The following is a 19125-nucleotide window of genomic DNA, read 5'->3' as shown; positions in this document are numbered from 1 at the left end:
CTGACTGGTTATTTTACTTTCCATTTAATTCTCTAGATCCATCCATGTTGTTGCAAATTACAAGATTTTACTCTTTTTTATGGCTGAATAATATTCCATTGTGTATATGTACCACATCTTCTTTGTCCATTCATCTACTGGTGGACACTTGTGCTGCTTCCATAGTTTGGCTATTGTAGATAATGCTGCAATAAAAATAAATGTGCATATATCTTTTTTAAAAATATTTTATTTTTTGTGAGAGAGAGCAAGTGAGCAAGGGAGCATGAGTGGGGGTGGGGGAGGGGCAGAGGCAGAAGCAGACTCCCCTCTGAGCAGGGAGCCTGATTCAGGACTCAGTCCCAGGACCCTGGGATCATGACCTGAACTGAAGGTAGACACGTAATGGACTGAGCCACCCAGGCTCCTTGCATATATCTTTTTGAATTAGTGTTTTGGTATTGTTTGGGTAAATACTCAGTAGTGGAATTACTAGATCACATGGTAGTTCTAATTTTAATTTTTTTGAGGAAGCTCCATACTGTTTTTCATAGTGGCTGCACCAGCTTGCATTCCCACCAACAGTGTAAAAGGGTTCCTTTTTTCTCCACATCCTCACCAACACTTGTTTCTTGTGTTTTGATTTTAGGCATTCTCACAGTTGTGAAGTGCTATTTCATTGTGGTTTTGATTTGGATTTCCCTGATGAGTGATGTTGAACATCTTGTCATGTGTCTGTTGGCGATCTGTTCATGTCTTCTGCCCATTTTTTAATTGGATTATTTGGGGGTTTTTTTTGGTGTCGGGTTGTTTAAGTTATTTATATATTTTGGATACTAACCCTTTACTGGATGTCATGTGCTGGTCTCTCTATTCTGTTCCATTGATCTGTGTGTCTATTTTTGTGCGACCACTGAAGTGTTTTGACTACTACAGCTTGGTAGTGTATCTTGAAATCTGGGATTGTGATACTTACAGTTTTTTCTTTTTTTAAGACTGCTTTGGCTATTTGGAGTCTTTTGTGATTTCATACAAATTTTAGGATTATTTGTTCTAGTTCTGTGAAAAATACTGTTGGTATTTTTGATAGGGATTGCATTAAATCCATAGATTGCTTTGGGTAATATGGACATTTGAACAATATTTGTTCTTCCAATCCATGAGCATAGACTATCTTTCCACTTGTTTGTGTTGTCTTCAATTTCTTTCATCAGTGTTTTATAGTTTTCAGAGTATAGGTCTTTCATCTCTTTGGTTGAGTTTATTCCTAGGTATTTTATTATTTTTGGTGCAATTATACATGGGATTGTTTTCTTAATTTATCTTTCTACTACTTCATTATTAGTGTGTAGAAATACAATGGATTTCTGTGCATTGATTTTGTATCCTGTGACCTTACTGAATTCACTTATCACTTATCATAGTTTTTGATGGAGTCTTTAGGACTTTAGGTGGAGTTTTCTTTTTTTTTTTTTAAGATTTTATTTATTTGACAGAGAGAGACAGCTAGAGCAGGAACGCAAGCCGGGGGAGTGGGAGAGGGAGAAGCAGGCTTCCCGCTGAGCAGGGAGCCCAATGCGGGGCTTGATCCCAGGACCCTGGGATCATGACCTGAGCCAAAGGCAGATGCTTAACGACTGAGCCACCCAGGCGCCCTAGGTGGAGTTTTCTATATATAGTATCGTGTCTTCTGAAAATAGTGGAAGTTTTTTTTAAGGTAATTTATTTATTTATTTATTTGAGAGAGAGAGGAGAGGGGAGAGGGAGAGGGAAAGAATCTTAAGCAGAAGGCGCCTGGGTGGCTCAGTCATTAAACATCTGCCTTCTGCTCAGGTCATGATCTCAGGGTCCTGGGATTGAGTCCTGCCTGGGGCTCCTTGCTCAGCTGGAAGCCTGCTTCTCCCTCTGCCTGCCGCTCCCCCTGCTTGTGCTCTCTCCCCCCCCGCCCCCGATAAATAAATAAATAAATAATCAATCCTTGAAAGTGATATGCTGCAAGATAATGTATTTAACAAAATTTGGTGGCAAATACTCAATAAATAGTTTACATCTGTTAAAAATACAGTGAAAGTTTTACTTTTTCCTGACCAATTTGGATGTCTTTCATTTCTTTTTCTTTTTCTTGTTTGATGTCTGTGGTTCGGACTTCCAGTACTATGTTGAATAAAAAAGTAGAAGCAGGGGCGCCTGGGTGGCTCAGTCGTTAAGCGTCTGCCTTTGGCTCAGGTCATGATCCCAGGGTCCTGGGATCAAGCTCCACATTGGGCTCCCTGCTCTGCGGGAAGCCTGCTTCTCCCTCTCCCACGCCCCCTGCTTGTGTTCCCTCTCTCGCTGTGTCTCTCTCTGTCAAATAAATAAAATATTTAGAAAAAAGAATTTTTGGGCGCCTGGGTGGCTCAGATGGTTGTGTCTGCCTTCGGCTCAGGTCATGATCCCAGGGTCCTGGGATCGAGTTCCACATCGGGCTCCCTGCTCCTTGGGAGCCTGCTTCTCCCTCTGCCTCTCTCTCTCTCTCTGTCTCTCTGTCTCTCATGAATAAATAAATAAAATCTTTAAAAAAAAAGAATTCTTTAAAAATAAATAAATAAATAAGCAGAAGCATTTTTGATATAGCATCTGGGACTATAAACAGTTATAAAAAATCATCGTGCACAGGGTGCTGGCTGGCTCAGGCCGTAGGACTTGTGACTCTTGATCTCAGGGTCATAAGTTTGAGCCCCACGCTGGGTGGAGAGATCACTTAAAAAAGAAAATCATGGTGCTGTATTGAGGTGGCTCTCACAGTATGGTAATGCTCTTCTCACAGTTGTTTTGTTAATGAGTACTTCCTACTCCATTGAAAATCCTTTAAAACAATCACCAGGTCATTAAATCACGCCCTTACCTACAAATCTCCCAACTTCATTGAAAAATTTCCTTTAATGGAAACAAGTACTCACCTGACCTGCCTTGAGTAAAGTATCCATACATGGTAGTGTACTAAGCACTACAAGAAGGAAATAAGACATAAAAAAATATGATGAGTCATTGCCTCCAGGACCTTGCAGTTTAGTTGTTTTTTTGTTAAGTTATCATTGTATTTTTATTTGTAAAAACAGGCTAATTATTTTATTTTAAATCTTTTGAATTTGTTTAAATTTTTAAAATATATGAATTATCTTTACAATATAGATGTATGTGTGAAAATGCACATTAAAAAATTCTCACAATGTGTGATTAAGTATAAAAGCCAAGAAATACGATCACACGTTCAGTATTATTGCATTGTTAAAAATACAATTATACTTAGAAAACAATAAAAAATGCATTAAAAGAAGGTTAAAATCAGGGTTTTTTTTAAGATTTTATTTATTTATTTGAGAGAGAGAGAGAATGAGAGAGAGCATGAGAGGGGAGAGGTCAGAGGGAGAAGTGGGCTTCCCGCTGAGCAAGGAGCCTGATGTGGGGCTCAATCCCAGGACCCTGGGATCATGACCTGAGCCGAAGGCAGATGCTTAACCGACTGAGCCACCCAGGCGACCCAATGTATTATTTTTTACATTTTATTTATTTTGGGCGCCTGGGTGGCTCAGTTGGTTAAGCGACTGCCTTCGGCTCAGGTCATGATCCTGGAGTCCCGGGATCGAGTCCCACATCGGACTCCCTGCTCGGCCGGGAGTCTGCTTCTCCCTCTGACCCTCTTCCCTCTCGTGCTCTCTCTCTCTCTCATTCTCTCTCTCTCTCAAATAAATAAATAAAATCTTTAAAAAAAAGAGTCCTTATCTTTAAAAAAAAACATTTTATTTATTTATTTGAGAGAGAGAGACACAGCGAGAGAGGGAACACAAGCAGGGGGAGTGGGAGAGGGAGAAGCAGGCTTCCTGCAGAGCAGGGAGCCCGATGCGGGACTCGATCCCAGGACCCTGGGATCATGACCTGAGCCGAAGGCAGATGCTTAACAACTGAGCCACCCAGATGCCCCTCCAATATGATATTATTTATTACAATAGTTTTACAGCACATTATCATATGTGATGGGGTAAATTTTTTCTTCAAAATTTCACTCATTTTGTATTATTAGTTTCCCAGATGAACTGGAGAATCAACTTGAAACATTCTCTCAAGATCCATTTTGATTTTGATTGAGTTGTCCTGAATTTATAGATTGATTAGGGGAAAATTGGGAATCTTTTAAAAAATAAATCTTCCCATTTAGGAATACATTTCTCTAATTTTCTTCAAGTGTCTTTGGTATGATCTTAATTATTTTGTACAATTAGATTGCTAAAGATCTTATGTATTTCCATTTAAGTTTGTCTCCAAGTATTTAGGAGACTACTGATATTATAAATGGGGTTTCCCTCTGCTTTTTATTTCTGATCATCACTGCTAATATATACAAGAATTAAGGATTTTTGAATAGTTACCTTACATCCATCTGCCTCATTGGACTTTATTCTGACAGTTTTTTTTTTTAAGATTTATTTGTTTATTTGAGAGAGAGAGAAAGAGAGCACAGGGTGGGGGTGGGGGCAGAGGGAGAGGGAGAGAGAATCTCCAGCAGACTCCCCGTTGAGTGCGGACCCAATGAGGGGCTCCATCTCGAAACCTTGAGATCATGGTCATGACCTGAGCTGAAATCAAGAGTTGGTCACTTAACCAGCTGAGCAACCCAGGTGCTCCTATTCTTTTTTTTTATTAAGATTTTATTTATTTATTTGAGAGAGAGAATGAGATAGAGAGAGAGCATGAGAGGGGAGAGGGTCAGAGGGAGAAGCAGACTCCCTGCTGAGCAGGGAGCCCGATGCAGGACTCGATCCCAGGACTCCAGGATCATGACCTGAGCCGAAGGCAGTCGCTTAACCAACTGAGCCACCCAGGCGCCCCAGGCGCTCCTATTCTAATAGTTTTTCAGTTCGTTGGCTTGGCTTTCCAGAGTGCACTGCTGAAAATTTTGTCTCTACCTTTATAATATATATATAGCTCCTATTCTCCTTTCTCCATATCTATGGAGCATCAGAGGAATATTGAATAAGAAATCAATATGGGCATTTATTGTTAAATTCCATATTTTAATGGAAATGTCTAATATTTCACCATTAGGAGTAATGTTTTCTATTGGCTTCTGATAAATAGTTATTGTTGTTTTTGTTTTGTTTTGTTTTGTCTTGAACTCACGACCCTGAGATCAAGACCTGAGTTGAGATCAAGAGTAGGACACTTAACCGACTGAGACACCCAGGCGCCCCTAGTTTTTGTTTGTTTGCTTGTTTGTTTGTTTATTTTTTTTAAGAGTTTATTTATTTATTCATGAGAGACAGAGGGAGAGAGAGAGAGAGAAGCAGAGGGAGAAGCAGGCTCCCAAGGAGCAGGGAGCCCGATGCGGGACTCGATCCCAGGACCCTGGGATCATGACCTGAGCCGAAGGCAGACGCTTAACCATCTGAGCCACCCAGGCGCCCTTGTTTGTTTGTTTAATCAAGTTAAAGAGATCCTTCTATTTCTAATTTGGTAAGAATGTTTATCCAAAAATGAGTTTAACTCTTCCGGTCATGGTGGGCAGAGGGCAGCGGCTAAATGTTGGCTGCCAGAGTGTTTAGCCTAGTTGGCAAGCGAGCAATTTCCACCTCAGTGTCTGTACGAGCACATGGAAGCGTCGTGAAGAGCAAGGACTATGCTCTCCCGAGTTCTGTCCAGGGGACAGATAGTCTGTGACTATCCTCCGCCCGATGTGGCCCCCGTTGAGAACCTCTCTGCCAGCCTGAAGGCCTTGAATAGAAGGAGAAGGCTCCCTGGAGCAGCCTCTCCACTGATGAGAAGGTTGATTTTACCGCGTCCAGTTCAACGAGAGCTTTGCTGGAATGAACAGGAGCACAAACGAGTAGAAGATGGTTGTGGGCACCACAGAAGTTCTGGGCTTCACCGCTCTCATTCTGATTTGGGAGAAGCATTATGCGCACCTTAGAAGATGAGTGAGTGGCCAAGCAGACCAAGAGGATGTTCGACATGAAGGTCCGCCCGATTGAGGGCTTCTCAGCCAAGTGAGACAACAATGAGAACGAGTGGAAGAAATAGGAGCCCGCCACTCACCCATCTGAGCCTCACCTTGTTCTGTCACCTCCACACCGCTCAGCATCTTCACTGGAAACTGTTATGTCGCAGCACCAGTGCTAATAAACGAGCAGTCTACATGGAAAAAAAAAAAAAACACGAGTTTAAAAAAATGAGTGCTGGGGCACCTGGCTGGCTCAGTCAGTAGAGCCCGTGGTTCTTGAGCTTGGGGTTGTGAGTTCGAGCCTCACACTGGGTATAGAGACTAAAGAATTTTTTTTTTAAAGGGTGTTAACTTTTTACTGGATGCTTTTGGGGCTCTATTTTTATGAACTATTTTTCTTTAATGAGTAAGCATGGTAAATTATATTAATAGAGCTTCTAATATGGACTCATATTTACATTGCTGGGATAACTTCTCCTTAGTTATATATGTATGGCAGGCAGCCGGTGGCTAGCTTGCTTGGGGACACCTGTGTAAATTTGTTGGGAGGGTTCTGAAGAGCTTCCCCTCTTGGTAGGTTACAGGCAAGTGGGTTCAGCCCAGCAACTTCCTATCTTGTTCATTTGACCCACAGGAAAATACCCACGTTTATATTGTGCCAAAAGATGGGAGTACAGATGGCTCCCCAGGCCCCTCCCCTCCGTCCTGCCATCTCTCCTCAATGCTCCTGTCAGATGCCAAGGAAAGGCTTGGGCATAAGAGCAATCCACCACATCTGCATCCTTCTGCTTTTGTGGCTAATCCCAAACAAGAGTCTGCCATTCTCGAAATCACTAGTAAAACCCATCACTTCCAAATCTCTTAAGAGTCCATGACTTAGGAAGAAGGAAAGTTTATCTAATAAGTGGCTTGAGGACAATAGTAAATTAGAGAGAGAAGTTAGGTCTACACTTTATGCCACTCACCAACTGGTTTTTAAATTTGATGAAGTAAGGTTAAGAATCAACTTACAGAGGGGTTCCAGTCAGTTAAGCATTTGCCTTCAGCTCAGGATCCCAGGGTCCTGGGACTGAGCCCCACATCGTGATCCCAAGGAGCCTGCTTCTCCCTCTCCCTCTGTCTGCTTCTCCCTCCGCTTGTGCTGTCTCTCTTTGTCAAATAAATAAAATCTTTAAAAAAAAAAAAAGAATCAACTTAGAGAAATACTAGTATAAAATAGAATCAAATAACTCAGATCCCTGGAAGAAGGTTTTTTTAGCATTGAAAGTAAAAACTGACTATTTGAATAAATAGTAAATCCTGGCACAGGCAGTTAAGTGTCTGACTCTAGATTTCAGCTCAGGTCGTGATCTCAGGGTTGTGGGATCAAGCCCTGCATGGGGCTCCGTGCTCAGCGTGGAGCTGGCTTAAGAGACTTTCTCTCCCTCTCCCTCTGCCCCTCCCCCCAAAGTTTGCACGTGTACCTTCTCTCTCTCTCTCTCTTAAATAAACAAATCTTTAAATAGTAAATCCAATAAATAAAATAGAAAAAGGGTATAACCTGCTGATTCATACTTGAGAAAATTCAAGGGGTAAATAAATGGAAATATATTCATTCTCACTGGTAATAAAAATATACAATTAAAGTGCCTGAGATACACTTTTTGAAAAATTAATTTTTAAATTAAAATTTTAAAAATATTTTAACTAGGGCGCCTGGGTGGCTCAGTTGGTTGGGCGACTGCCTTCGGCTCAGGTCATGATCCTGGAGTCCCGGGATCGAGTTCCGCATCGGGCTCCCTGCTCAGCAGGGAGTCTACTTCTCTCTCTGACCCTCTTGGATCTCGTGCGCGCTCTCTCTCTCTCTCTCAAATAAATAAATAAAATCTTTAAAAAAAATATTTTAACTATGGGGGCGCCTGGGTTGGCTCAGTCGTTGGCCGTCTGCCTTCAGCTCAGTTCATGACCCCGGGGCCCTGGGATCGAGCCCCGCATCGGGCTCCCTGCTCTGCGGGAAGCTCCCACTCCCCCTGCTTGTGTTCCCTCTCTCGCTGTGTCTCTCTCTGTCAAATAAATAAATAAAATCTTTTAAAAAAATGTTTAACTATGGTAAAATACACAAAAAATTTATCATCTTAACCTTTTTTATTTTTAGAACTTCGTTTTATTTTTTTATTAAAAATTTTTTATTGTAGTTGAGCCATCTTAACCACTTTTTTAAGATTTTATTTTGTTTCTAAATATTTTATTTATATATTTGCGAGAGAGAGAGAGAGCGTTCGTGAGAGTGGGCAGAGGGGCAGATGGGGAGGGAAAGGGACAAGCTGACTCTACACTGAGCGTGAAGCTCAATGCGGGGCTCATTCTCATGATCCTGAGATCATGATCTTAGATGAAATCAAAAGTCAGACGTCTAACCAACTGAGCCACTCAGGCAACCCTAAGATTTTTTTTAAGGAATCTCTATACCTAATGTGGGGCTCAAACTCACAATCCCAAGATCAAGTCACATGCTCTATGGAGTGAGCCAGCCAAGCGCCCCAAGATGTACTTTTAAATTTACTAAATTATTTTTTTTAAGTTGAATGATGAAAAAAAATCGAATGGTGGTCCATGCTTTCCAGGTTACTCCGCTGGCCGTGTGGATAATGGGTAAACACCCTTTGGAAAGCAAAATATTCAAATGTGGTGATAGCCATGACCCAGTAAACCTACTCCTGGGAATTTAGGCTAAAAATAATTTGGTTGAACCAAAGGCTGTATTCATGAAGATATCTGTAATGTTTTCCTATTACTACTGTAAGAAATTACAACAGATTTTGTGACTTAAAACAACACAAATATATTATAGTTTGGGGGGATAAAGAAGTGCTAAAATCCAGGTGTCATCAGGGCTGTGTTCCTTCTGGAGGCTCTGGGGGTGAATCTATGTTCTTGACATTTTCAACTTCTAGAGTCAGCCTGTGTTACTGGGCTTATTGCCCCTTCCTCTATCTTCAAGGTGCCTTCTTGGAACCTCTGGTTCCATTGTCATGTCTCCTTTTCTGACTCTGACTCATCTTTCATCCCTCTTTACAAAGATATTTGTGATCGCATTGGAACTACCAGGTAATCCAGAATAATCTTCCCATGTCAACACCCTTATTCACAACTGCAAAATCCCTTTTGCCATGTAAAGTAACATATTCACAGGTTCTAGGGATTAAGATGTGGACATCTTTGGAGGACCATTGTTTTGTATCACACAGTATCACTAAAAATTTTGTTAATATAGCCACAATATCATTATTAGACCCAACAAGATTAACATTTATTCATTCATTCATTTTTATTTTTATTTTTTTAAGATTTTATTTACTTGAGAGAGAGAGAGAGGGCACAAACAGGGGGGAGTGGCAGAGGGAGGAGGAGAAGCAGACTCCGCACTGAGCATGGAGCCCGATGCAGGGCTCAATCTCACGACCCCAAGATCATGACCTGAGCCGAAACCAAGAGTTGGACACTTGGCTGAGCCACCCAGGTGCCCCTATTTTCTAATATCATCTAATATTCAGCCCATGTTCAATTTCCCATGGTTGTCTCAAATGGTTTTTTTTCCCAATTGGTTTACCCGAATCAGGATACAAACTAAACTCACAAAATATATCACTTGATAGGGCTCTTAAGTCTCTTTTTATCCATAACAGATCTTCCTTCCTGTCCCTTTTCTTTTTCATACCATTTATTTGAGAAGAAACTGGACCATTTGTCTTGTAGAATATCTCACATCCTGGATTTGTTTCTTCACTTCCTTTTTTTTTTAAGATTTATTTCATTTTTTTATTTGACAGAGAGAAAGAGCTAGAGAGAGAGAGCATGAGAGGGGGGAGGGTCAGAGGGAGAAGCAGACTCCCTGCTGAGCAGGGAGCCTGATGCAGGACTCAATCCCGGGACTCCAGGATCATGACCTGAGCCGAAGGCAGTCGCTTAACCAACTGAGCCACCCAGGCGCCCTGTTTCTTCACTTCCTTATGGTGTTATTTAACTTGTTCCTGTATTTCTCATATTTCCTGTAAACTGATAGCTGGATTAGAGTCAGGTTCAATTCTTTTTTTTTTTTAAAGATTTTATTTATTTATTCATGAGAGACAGAGTGAGAGAGAAAGAGAGAGAGAGAGAGAGGCAGAGGGAGAAGCAGGCTCCCAAGGAGCAGGGAGCCCGATGCGGGACTCGATACCAGGACCCTGGGATCATGACCTGAGCTGAAGGCAGACGCTTAACCATCTGAGCCACCCAGGCGCCCAGGTTCAATTCTTTTATTTTTATTTTAATGCCTTAGAGGTGGTGCTTCCTGTTGTATCCATCAGATACACTCAATGTCTTGTTCACTTTTAGTGTGGTTAACACTGACAAGAGACAAATAATAATTTTATTATACTCAGAACAATGTTTTTTTTTAATTTTCTGTCCTATTGAAATATATTATGCAATATACAATGTCATATTAGTTTCAGGTGTACAACATGGGGATTTGGCAACACATCATTCAGTGCTCACGGTAAATGTGGTCACCATCTGTCACCATTCAGTGTTATTACATTATTTACTATATTTCCTATGCTGTACTTTTCATTATCATGATTTATTTCTTTTATTACTGGAAATTTGTATCTCTTAGTCCCCTTCACCTATTCTGTCCCCACTCATCTCCCATTGGCAACTACCAGTTTGTTTTCTGTATTTAAGAGTCTGTTTGGTTTTTTTGTTGATTTGTTGGTTTTTTTTAAAATTTTTTTTAAAAATGTATTTGACAGAGAGAGACAGCGAGAGAGGGAACACAAGCAGGGGAGTGGAGAGGGAGAAGCAGGTTTCCCACGAAGCGGGGAGCCCGATGCGGGGCTCGATCCCAGGATCCCGGGACCACGACCTGAGCCGAAGGCAGATGCTTAACAACTGAGCCACCCAGGCGCCCCTTGTTGATTTGTTTTTTAGAGTACAATCATATGCTATTTGTCTTTCTCTGTCTCACTTATTTCCCTTAGCATAATACTCTTTAGGTCCAGCCATGTTGTCACAAATGTCAAGATCTCATTCTTTTTTATGGCTGAGTAATATTCCAATATATATATATTTACATACCACATCTTCTTTATCCATTCATCTATTTTTTTTTAAAGACTTTATTTATTTGAGAGAGAGAATAAGAGAGAGCATGAGAGAGGGGAAGGTCCGAGGGAGAAGCAGACTCCCCGCTGAGCAGGGAGCCCGATGTGGGACTCGATCCCGGGACTCCAGGATCATGACCTGAGCCGAAGGCAGTCGCTCAACCAACTGAGCCACCCAGGCGCCCCAATTCATCTATTTCTTTTTTTTTTTTTAAGATTTTATTTATTTATTCATGAGAGACAGAGAGAGAGAGAGAGGCAGAGGGAGAAGCAGGCTCCCAAGGAGCAGGGACCCCGATGCGGGACTCAATCCCAGGACCCCGGGATCATGACCTGAGCCGAAGGCAGATGCTTAACCATCTGAGCCACCCAGGCATCCCTATTCATCTATTTCTTTAAGAAGATTTTATTTATTTATTTGACAGAGAGAGACACAGCGAGAGAGGGAACACAAGCAGGGGGAGTGGGAGAGGGAGAAGCAGGCTTCCCGCTGAGCAGGGGAGCCCGATGTGGGGCTCGATCCCAAGACTCTGGGATCATGACCCGAGCCGAAGACAGACGCTCAACGACTAAGCCACCCAGGCGCCCCTATTTTTAATTTTTCTGAGGAAACTCCATACTGTATTCCACAGTGGCTGCACCAATTTACATTCCAACGAAGAGTGCACCAAGGTTCCTTTTTTTCACATCTTCACCAACACTTTTTCTCTTTTTTTCTTAAGATTTTATTTATTTATTTATTTATTTTTAAGATTTTATTTATTTGACAGAGAGAGACACAGCGAGAGAGGGAACACAGGGGGAGTGGGAGAGGGAGAAGCAGGCTTCCCGCCGAGCAGGGAGCCCGACGCGGGGCTCGATCCCAGGACCCTGGGATCATGACCTGAGCCGAAGGCAGATGCTTAACGACTGAGCCACCCAGGCACCCCTATTTATTTATTTTTAAGTAATCTCTACATCCAACATGGGACTCGTGACCTCAACTCACGACCCCAGGATCAAGAGTGGCATGCTCTACCAACTGACTGGCCGGGCACCCCAACACTTGTTATTTCTTGCCGAGACAAATATTTTTATTATTTATTTATTTTTATTTATTTTTTGAGACAAATATTTTTAAATAACTTTATTGAGATATAATTTACACAGCATGAAGCCACCTGTTTTAAGCATAAGGGTTATATACACGTTGCCGCAATCTAATTTTAGAACATTTCCATCACACTAAAATGAAACTTTGAGCCCATTTACAGTCAATCCCCATTCCTACTCCCAGCCCCAGGCAGCCATTAATCTATTTTCTGTCTCATAGATTTGCGCTTTACAGAAACAAATCATGTTTTGTGTGCCCCGCTGTTTTGGTCTCCCTGCTAACTCTTGGTTGGTTTCTCCTTTGGATTCAGACATATTAACTGCACTCTACCTTTTTTTCTCCTTGCTCCTATTTCTCTCAATCCCTCATTTACGTTAATCAATTTTTAAGAAGAGTGTCTCTAGGTTTATGCTTAATTTTCTTGCTTTGTGCATTTTGTGCCATCTTGTGTTCCTCAGGAACCCGTTCTCTACTCCCCTAGATTATCAGGGCTCTGCCAGCCCATAGGGAACCGCTGTGAGCTTTATAAAATCGGTGCCCCTCCAACCCACAGTCTTAGAGGCTCGCTGCTTAGCAAGCTAAAGGGGGCTGGTTGAATTTAAAACTATGCCCCCTGCAGGCAGGTAAAGCCAGGAACCAGGCCTGAGTCTTGGCCAGCAAAGCCCAGGCTGGATTTCAACCCCCTTCCTCCGTACCCCACGCGTCCTTGGTTAGGGCATCACCCCTATATCCACAAACACAAGCTCTGCTAGTAAGACTAGACACTTAGTTCTCCTTTATGATAGTAAATAGAGGTTTCCTATGTCATTAACAAATACTTACTGAGTGTTTTCCATGTGGTAATCATGTGAGGTGCTACAGATAAGTGAATAAACTGGACACAACCCTGACCTTAAGAAGCTTGCTGTCATGGGCGCCCGGGTGGCTCAGTCGGTTGGGCGACTGCCTTCGGCTTGGGTCATGATCCTGGAGTCCCGGGATCGAGTCCCGCGTCGGACTCCCTGCTCGGCGGGGGGGTCTGCTTCTCCCTCTGACCCGCTTCCCTCTTGTGCTCTCTGTCTCTCATTCTCTCTCTCTCAAATAAATAAATAAAATCTTTAAAAAAAAAAAAAGAAGCTTGCTGTCAGAGTCTTTCCATTCTCAGTAATCTCTTCCCATGTGCCTTTTCTCTCAGTCCCCAAGTCCCAGTTCCAAACACCTACTTTGGCAGGTGCTGAAAATCATGGTTGGGGCGCCAGGCTGGCTCGGTGGGTAGAGCATGCAACTCTTCCTCTCTGGGTCATGAGTTCAATCAAGTCCCATGTTGGGTGTAGAGATAACTTAAAAAAATAAAATAAATTAAAATTCATGCTTGCACATGCAAAATAGTCAAGTTATAAAATAAAATAAAGAGAAACTATAGGGCACCCGGCTGGCTCAGTCTATAGAACGTGCAACTCTTGATCTCAGGGTCATGACTTCGAACCCCATGTTGCACTTGGAGCCTACCTAAAAATGATAAAAAAAGAAAAACTATAAATATTTGCATATTGACTTGTCTAGTCATCACTAGGTTGCTTCCTAGTAATTTGTGCTTCTTTATACATTTTAGTCAAATAGTTTATTTTATGGGGTATCTTCTGTAGATTGCAAAAATTGCCACAATCCTTACCTCTTCCTATATCTGCTCCCCTTTGCAATATGACTTTACAGCTCATCCCATCAAGAGGTGGAGTCTATTTCCTCAATCCTTGAATCCTGGTTGGCCTTGAGACTCACTTTTTTTTTTTAAAGATTTTATTTATTTATTTGACAGAGAGAGACACAGTGAGAGAGGGAACACAAGCAGGGGGAGTGGCAGAGGGAGAAGCAGGCTTCCCGCCGAGCGGGGAGCCCGATGTGGGACTCGATCCCAGGACCCTGGGATCATGACCTGAGCTGAAGGCAGACGCTTAACGACTGAGCCACCCAGGCGCCCGAGACTCACTTTGATCAACAGAATGCAGTGGAATTGGCATTGTGCCAGTTAAGGCCAGGTCTTAAGAGGCTCTGTGTGATTCTGCCTGTTCTTTTGGAACTCTGTCAATAGCCATGCAAACCAGTCCAGGCTACTCTAGTGTTGGATGGGAGATCACATGAAGCAGAGATAAACTGTGTCAGCTGAGGGCCATCCAAGACCAGCCAGCCCACAATCAGAAGCTAAGTAGACAAGAACAGTCCAGCTGAGCCAACCCAAATTGCTAAGCTGCAGAACTGTAAGATAAATTTTTGTGGTTCTGTGTTTTTTTTTAATTTTTTAAGTAATCTCTATCCAACATGGGGCTCAAACTTACTACCCAGAGATCAAGAGTCACACACTCTACCGACTGAGCCAGCCAGACGCCCCAATGATTATTGTTTTAAGCCACTAAGTATTGACATGGTTTATTTTGCAGCAAAAGCTAACTGATACGGTAACTTTCTCTTTCCTTTTTTCAAATATTTATTTATTTAAGCAATCTCTACACCCAACATGGGGCTCAAACTCATGACCCAAATATCAAGAGTCGTATGCTCTTCCGACTGAGCCAGCCAGGAGCCCTGACACAGTAACTTTCTTATGTCCCTAGGATTATTACTACCCACTGCTCCCACTTGGCTTTTGATGATATCTAGCCTATCTTTTCTTTTCTTTTTTTGTCAAAAATACATACCCTGGGTATCTACTGTGTGTTCAAGCAGAGCTGGGTATTAGAAATAAACCAATGAGCAATCTTGGTCTGGTGACAGACATGTACAGGTAATTTCAGTTCAGTGTGATGTTACAATGGTAAGCACATATTGCCAACAAAGGACATGGGACAGACATCTAAACCAAATTAGAGTGTCAGATAAGACTGGTAATTGAAGGTGAGAGAGAAGGTGAGTCAGATAGAGGTACAGACTGTAAACAAAAGCCTAGAGGGGCAAGTAGGCGGGTCAGGTAAAGAAACGTCAAGAAATTCGGTGCAGCTAGAGCCCAGAGTACAGGAGGGAGAGCAAGGAAAGCTAAGGCTGGAGAGAGAAGCAGGAACTGGAACATAAAAGAGCTTCTATCTAATCTGCTGCAGGAGAATGTAATCAAATATAGTATGAATTATAGAAAGCTCACTAGGGGCGCCTGGGTGGCTCAGTCAGTTAAGCGTCTGCCTTTGGCTCAGGTCATGATCCCGGGGTCCTGGGATTGAGTCCCACAGTAGGCTCCCTGCTCAGCGGGGAGCCTGCTTCTCTCTCTGCCCCTCCCCCCACCTATGCTTTCTCTCTCTTTCGCAAAAATAAATAAAATCTTTAAAAAAAAAAAAAGAAAGAAAAGAAAGCTCACTAGGACTGCAATGTGACAGAGGGACTGGAAGGGCTGAGACCAGAAGCAGGAGACCAGTTAGGTGGCTATTGAGGTCGTCTAGATGAGAGAAGTTGGCAGTTTGAACTAAGGTAGCAGTAGTGGGGATGAAGTTAAGTGGATTGATTTTATAGATGCTTAGGAGTTTAGATTTGGTAAACGACTGGAAATGGGATGATGAACGAGAGGAGGGAATAAAGGATGGTCCCAGGTTTTGGGGTTGGCCAAATGGGGACAGAACTGAGATAGGGAATGTGGATGAGGAGCAGATAGGGGAGGTGAAGGGGCACCTGGCTGGCTCAGTCAGTAGAGCATGCGATTCTTGATCTCAGGCTTGTAAGTTTGAGGCCCACATTGGGTGTGGAGGTTACTTAAAATCTAAGGAAGGAAGGAAGGGAGGGAGGAAGAAAAGGCAAGAGATGATGAATTCAGTTTGGAATATGTGGTGACTTCCGGACATCCAAATGGAGAGGTCTAGCAGGCAGTTAGATATATCTAAGACATGGCAATATTTTATATATTTGCTTGTTATCTAACTTAGAAAAATAAAAGGATAGGAGGTGGCTGATGGTTGAGAAATTTAGGGACTAGAGGAATCCTTGAAATGAAAGAAGGGCTTTGGGAAAAGTGAAAGAACTGGAGGCCTAGAAGGTAGAGGTCAGAGTAAAATGTTTAGGATTCCAGGATGTAAGAGTACAAGATAATGGATTTTAAGTGGACAAAAAAAAAAAAAAAGAGAGAGAGAGAGGCCAAGGTAATGGATGGGTCACCCCAGATGATAGCAGGCCTTGAGTGAAGAGACACTGTAAACCAGATGTCAAAATCTTTCATAAATGAGAGGGAGTTTGGTTGATGACCGTAAACTGGGTAGGGAGCATAATCAGATGGCAAGAGCTTCAAAGATGGAGTAAAGTCCAAAATGGGGCTCCATACGTTCAGAGAAGACCCAGTGCAGCTTGAGGATGCCAGGAACAAAATGAGAGGTGACGGGGGGACTTATACTTGGGGCAATTAGCAAGATGACAAGAGTATGAGGGACGGAATGAGCAGATTGGCCCCAGATGTCCAGGTGTGGACTGTTTATGCTTCAGAAGGAAGGCAGTACCCTTGGAGGAAAGAGCGGCAGCGCACAGCAGTACTTCTCTAAAGGGCAGCCAGGGATAGAAATGCCAGGTTTAGCAAATAAAAACACAGGATACTCAGTTTAATTTCAATTTCAGATATTACATGGGACATACTTACACTACGAAACTGTTGGCTCTCTGAGGTGATTCTAGCATCTTACTAATTTCTACAAAGCTTTGGTGTCACACGGTCATAACCTCTTCCAGTCGGTTAGCCTCTCGCCTATCCAATTCAACTCCTTTGTATTAGAGTGGGTTAACTGCTGCAACTATTTGACCTCAAAACATAGTGGTTTTTTTTTTAAGATTTTTAAAATTTATTTAAAACATTTTTAAAGACTTTATTTTTAAGTAATCACTACTCCCAACATGGGGCTCAAACTTACAACCCTGAGATCGAGTCATGTGCTCCACCAACTGAGCCAGCCAGGTGCCCCCATATAACAGTTGAACGTAAGTTTATTTCTTGCTATCTAGCTTGTAACTAAGCTGGAAAGGCCCTTCTTCATGCAATCATTTAGGGGTCGGGTGGATGAAGTCTCTGCCCTGGTGTCAGCTCCATTCCAGCCTGATGGGAACAGAGAACATGAAGGAGCACCTGCAGGAGGTTTCTATAAGCCAGGCCTGAAAGGGATGCAGGCACTCCTGCACACAGTCCATTGGCTGAACTCAATCTCAATCACATGGTCGTACATAACAGCAAGGGAATCAGGCAGTGTGCACAGAAGAGAACATGGACTTGAACGAGTAATCTCTGCCATACCCCTTATGAGGTCTATCTCCGGATCCCCTAGGGGTCAAAAGATTCTGGATCAATAACCTTTGCTTTAGAAGAACAGGCCTCTCTCCCCCTCCCACAAACACACAACATCCTGATTGCTACTGAAAATGTGATTAAAGATGATCACATTCTGGGCGCCTGGGTGGCTCAGTTGGTTAAGCGACTGCCTTCGGCTCAGGTCATGATCCTGGAGTCCCGGGATCGAGTCCCGCATCGGGCTCCCCGCTCAGTGGGGAGTCTGCTTCTCCCTCTGACCCTCTTCCCTCTCGTGCTCTCTATCTCTCATTCTCTCTCTCTCAAATAAATAAACAAAATTAAAAAAAAAAAATAAAGATGATCACATTCTTTCCTTTTTTTTTTCCAGGTATGGCAGTACTTACGATAGCCAAAAGTGGTACCTATCAAAATAGATCTCACTAAAAGGAATAGGAAGTCTGCTCTGTTGTTCCAATTCTAGCTGCTAGCCCAAGCCAGTGCTTTATCTTTCCATTACGATGAAATTTACCACAAATCCCATTCCAAACAACAGTGTTCCCCCCCAGTTCTTGCTTATGTAAATGACGGTCGTCATGACAACAAGAAGACTGCCCTTGATCATATGGCAGAACTTGTTAAGAAACAAGAAGCAACTAGCTGGTTCAAACATAAACCTAATCCCACAGGCATGCCTAACATGGGAAATGAGAAATGGGGGCAATTTTTTATTCAAAGGAAAAAGTGAAAGTAGAGGAAGAACTTGATTCTACTGGAAGGAAAGATGTGGCCAAAGAATTTAAATAAACCACTTCCTCTTGTTACTTTCTTTTTTGGGATGGGAATCTGGCTTTCTCTTTCTTTCTTGTTATATCACAAGGCTCCTAAAAGGATTTGGGCCCCAGACTCAGGCCAATTTTCTCTTTATTTCCAACCCACCTTGATACTAGAATGGGGTCATGCCCTTTACTATAATTTACAGAAAGAATTCACAAGGACCTTGCCCCTTTTAGCTGCATTCTTGACTTGCTGCCTCTGAGGTTTATGTTACTGAGACCCAAATGGCAAGGTAAGAATTACTTTGATAGTGTCCAGGATATATTAAGCTACTTCCATTACAATCGGCATTTTAGGACAAAATAATTTGGACGTAATCTTGACATTGTTGGTAATGGGGTTGGTCTTTTTGAAAGTATTGCTAAGGACACCTGAGTGGCTCAGTCAAGCGTCTTTCAGCTCAGGTCATGATCCCAGGGTCCTGGGATTGAGCCCCACATCGGGCTCCCTGCTCAGTGGTTACTTCTCCCTCTCCCTCTGCCTGCCGCTTCACCTGCTTCTGCACTCTCTGTGTCAAATAAATAAATTCTTTTTAAAAAGGAAAAAAAAAAGTACTGCAAAAACTAGAAATTAAAAATAAGACAACTAGTGAGGAACCCTTATGCACTGTTGGTGGGAATGCAAACTGGTGCAGCCATTACGGAAAACCTTTTGGAGTTTCCTCAGAAAGTTAAAAATGGCACTACCCTATGATCCAGTAATTGCCCTACTGGGTATTTACCCAAAGAATACAAAAACACTAATTCAAAGAGATATATGCACCCCTAGGTTTACTACAGCATTATTTACAATAGCCCCAAACTATGGAAGCAACCCAAGCAAGTTTCTATCGATTGATGAATGGATAAAGATGTGAGATACAGCACACACACAGAGGAATATTATTGTCATAAAAAAAAAAAAA

At 42.4% G+C, this 19125-nt stretch overlaps 1 protein-coding gene and 1 pseudogene across 1 annotated transcript in view; one reads left to right on the top strand and one right to left on the bottom strand.

Moving 5' to 3' along the window:
- CRK (CRK proto-oncogene, adaptor protein) overlaps positions 1-19125 on the bottom strand; it is a 62954-nt gene that overhangs the window by 12060 nt on the left and 31769 nt on the right. Inside the window, exon 3 of the mRNA XM_073879326.1 lies at positions 6064-6144. Coding sequence (XP_073735427.1) covers positions 6110-6144 — 35 coding nt within the window. The 3' untranslated portion in view covers positions 6064-6109. The remainder of the gene's footprint in view (positions 1-6063; positions 6145-19125) is intronic.
- Positions 5523-6033, top strand: LOC112808271 (cytochrome c oxidase subunit 4 isoform 1, mitochondrial pseudogene; annotated as a pseudogene).

This window comes from Callorhinus ursinus, unplaced genomic scaffold (assembly GCF_003265705.2).
Source record: "Callorhinus ursinus isolate GAN/ISIS: 27379988/994484 unplaced genomic scaffold, GSC_fseal_2.0 scaffold34, whole genome shotgun sequence".
Classification (NCBI taxonomy): domain Eukaryota; kingdom Metazoa; phylum Chordata; class Mammalia; order Carnivora; family Otariidae; genus Callorhinus; species Callorhinus ursinus.
Note: the sequence above shows the minus strand (reverse complement) of the source record. Positions and strands in the feature narration are given on the sequence as shown.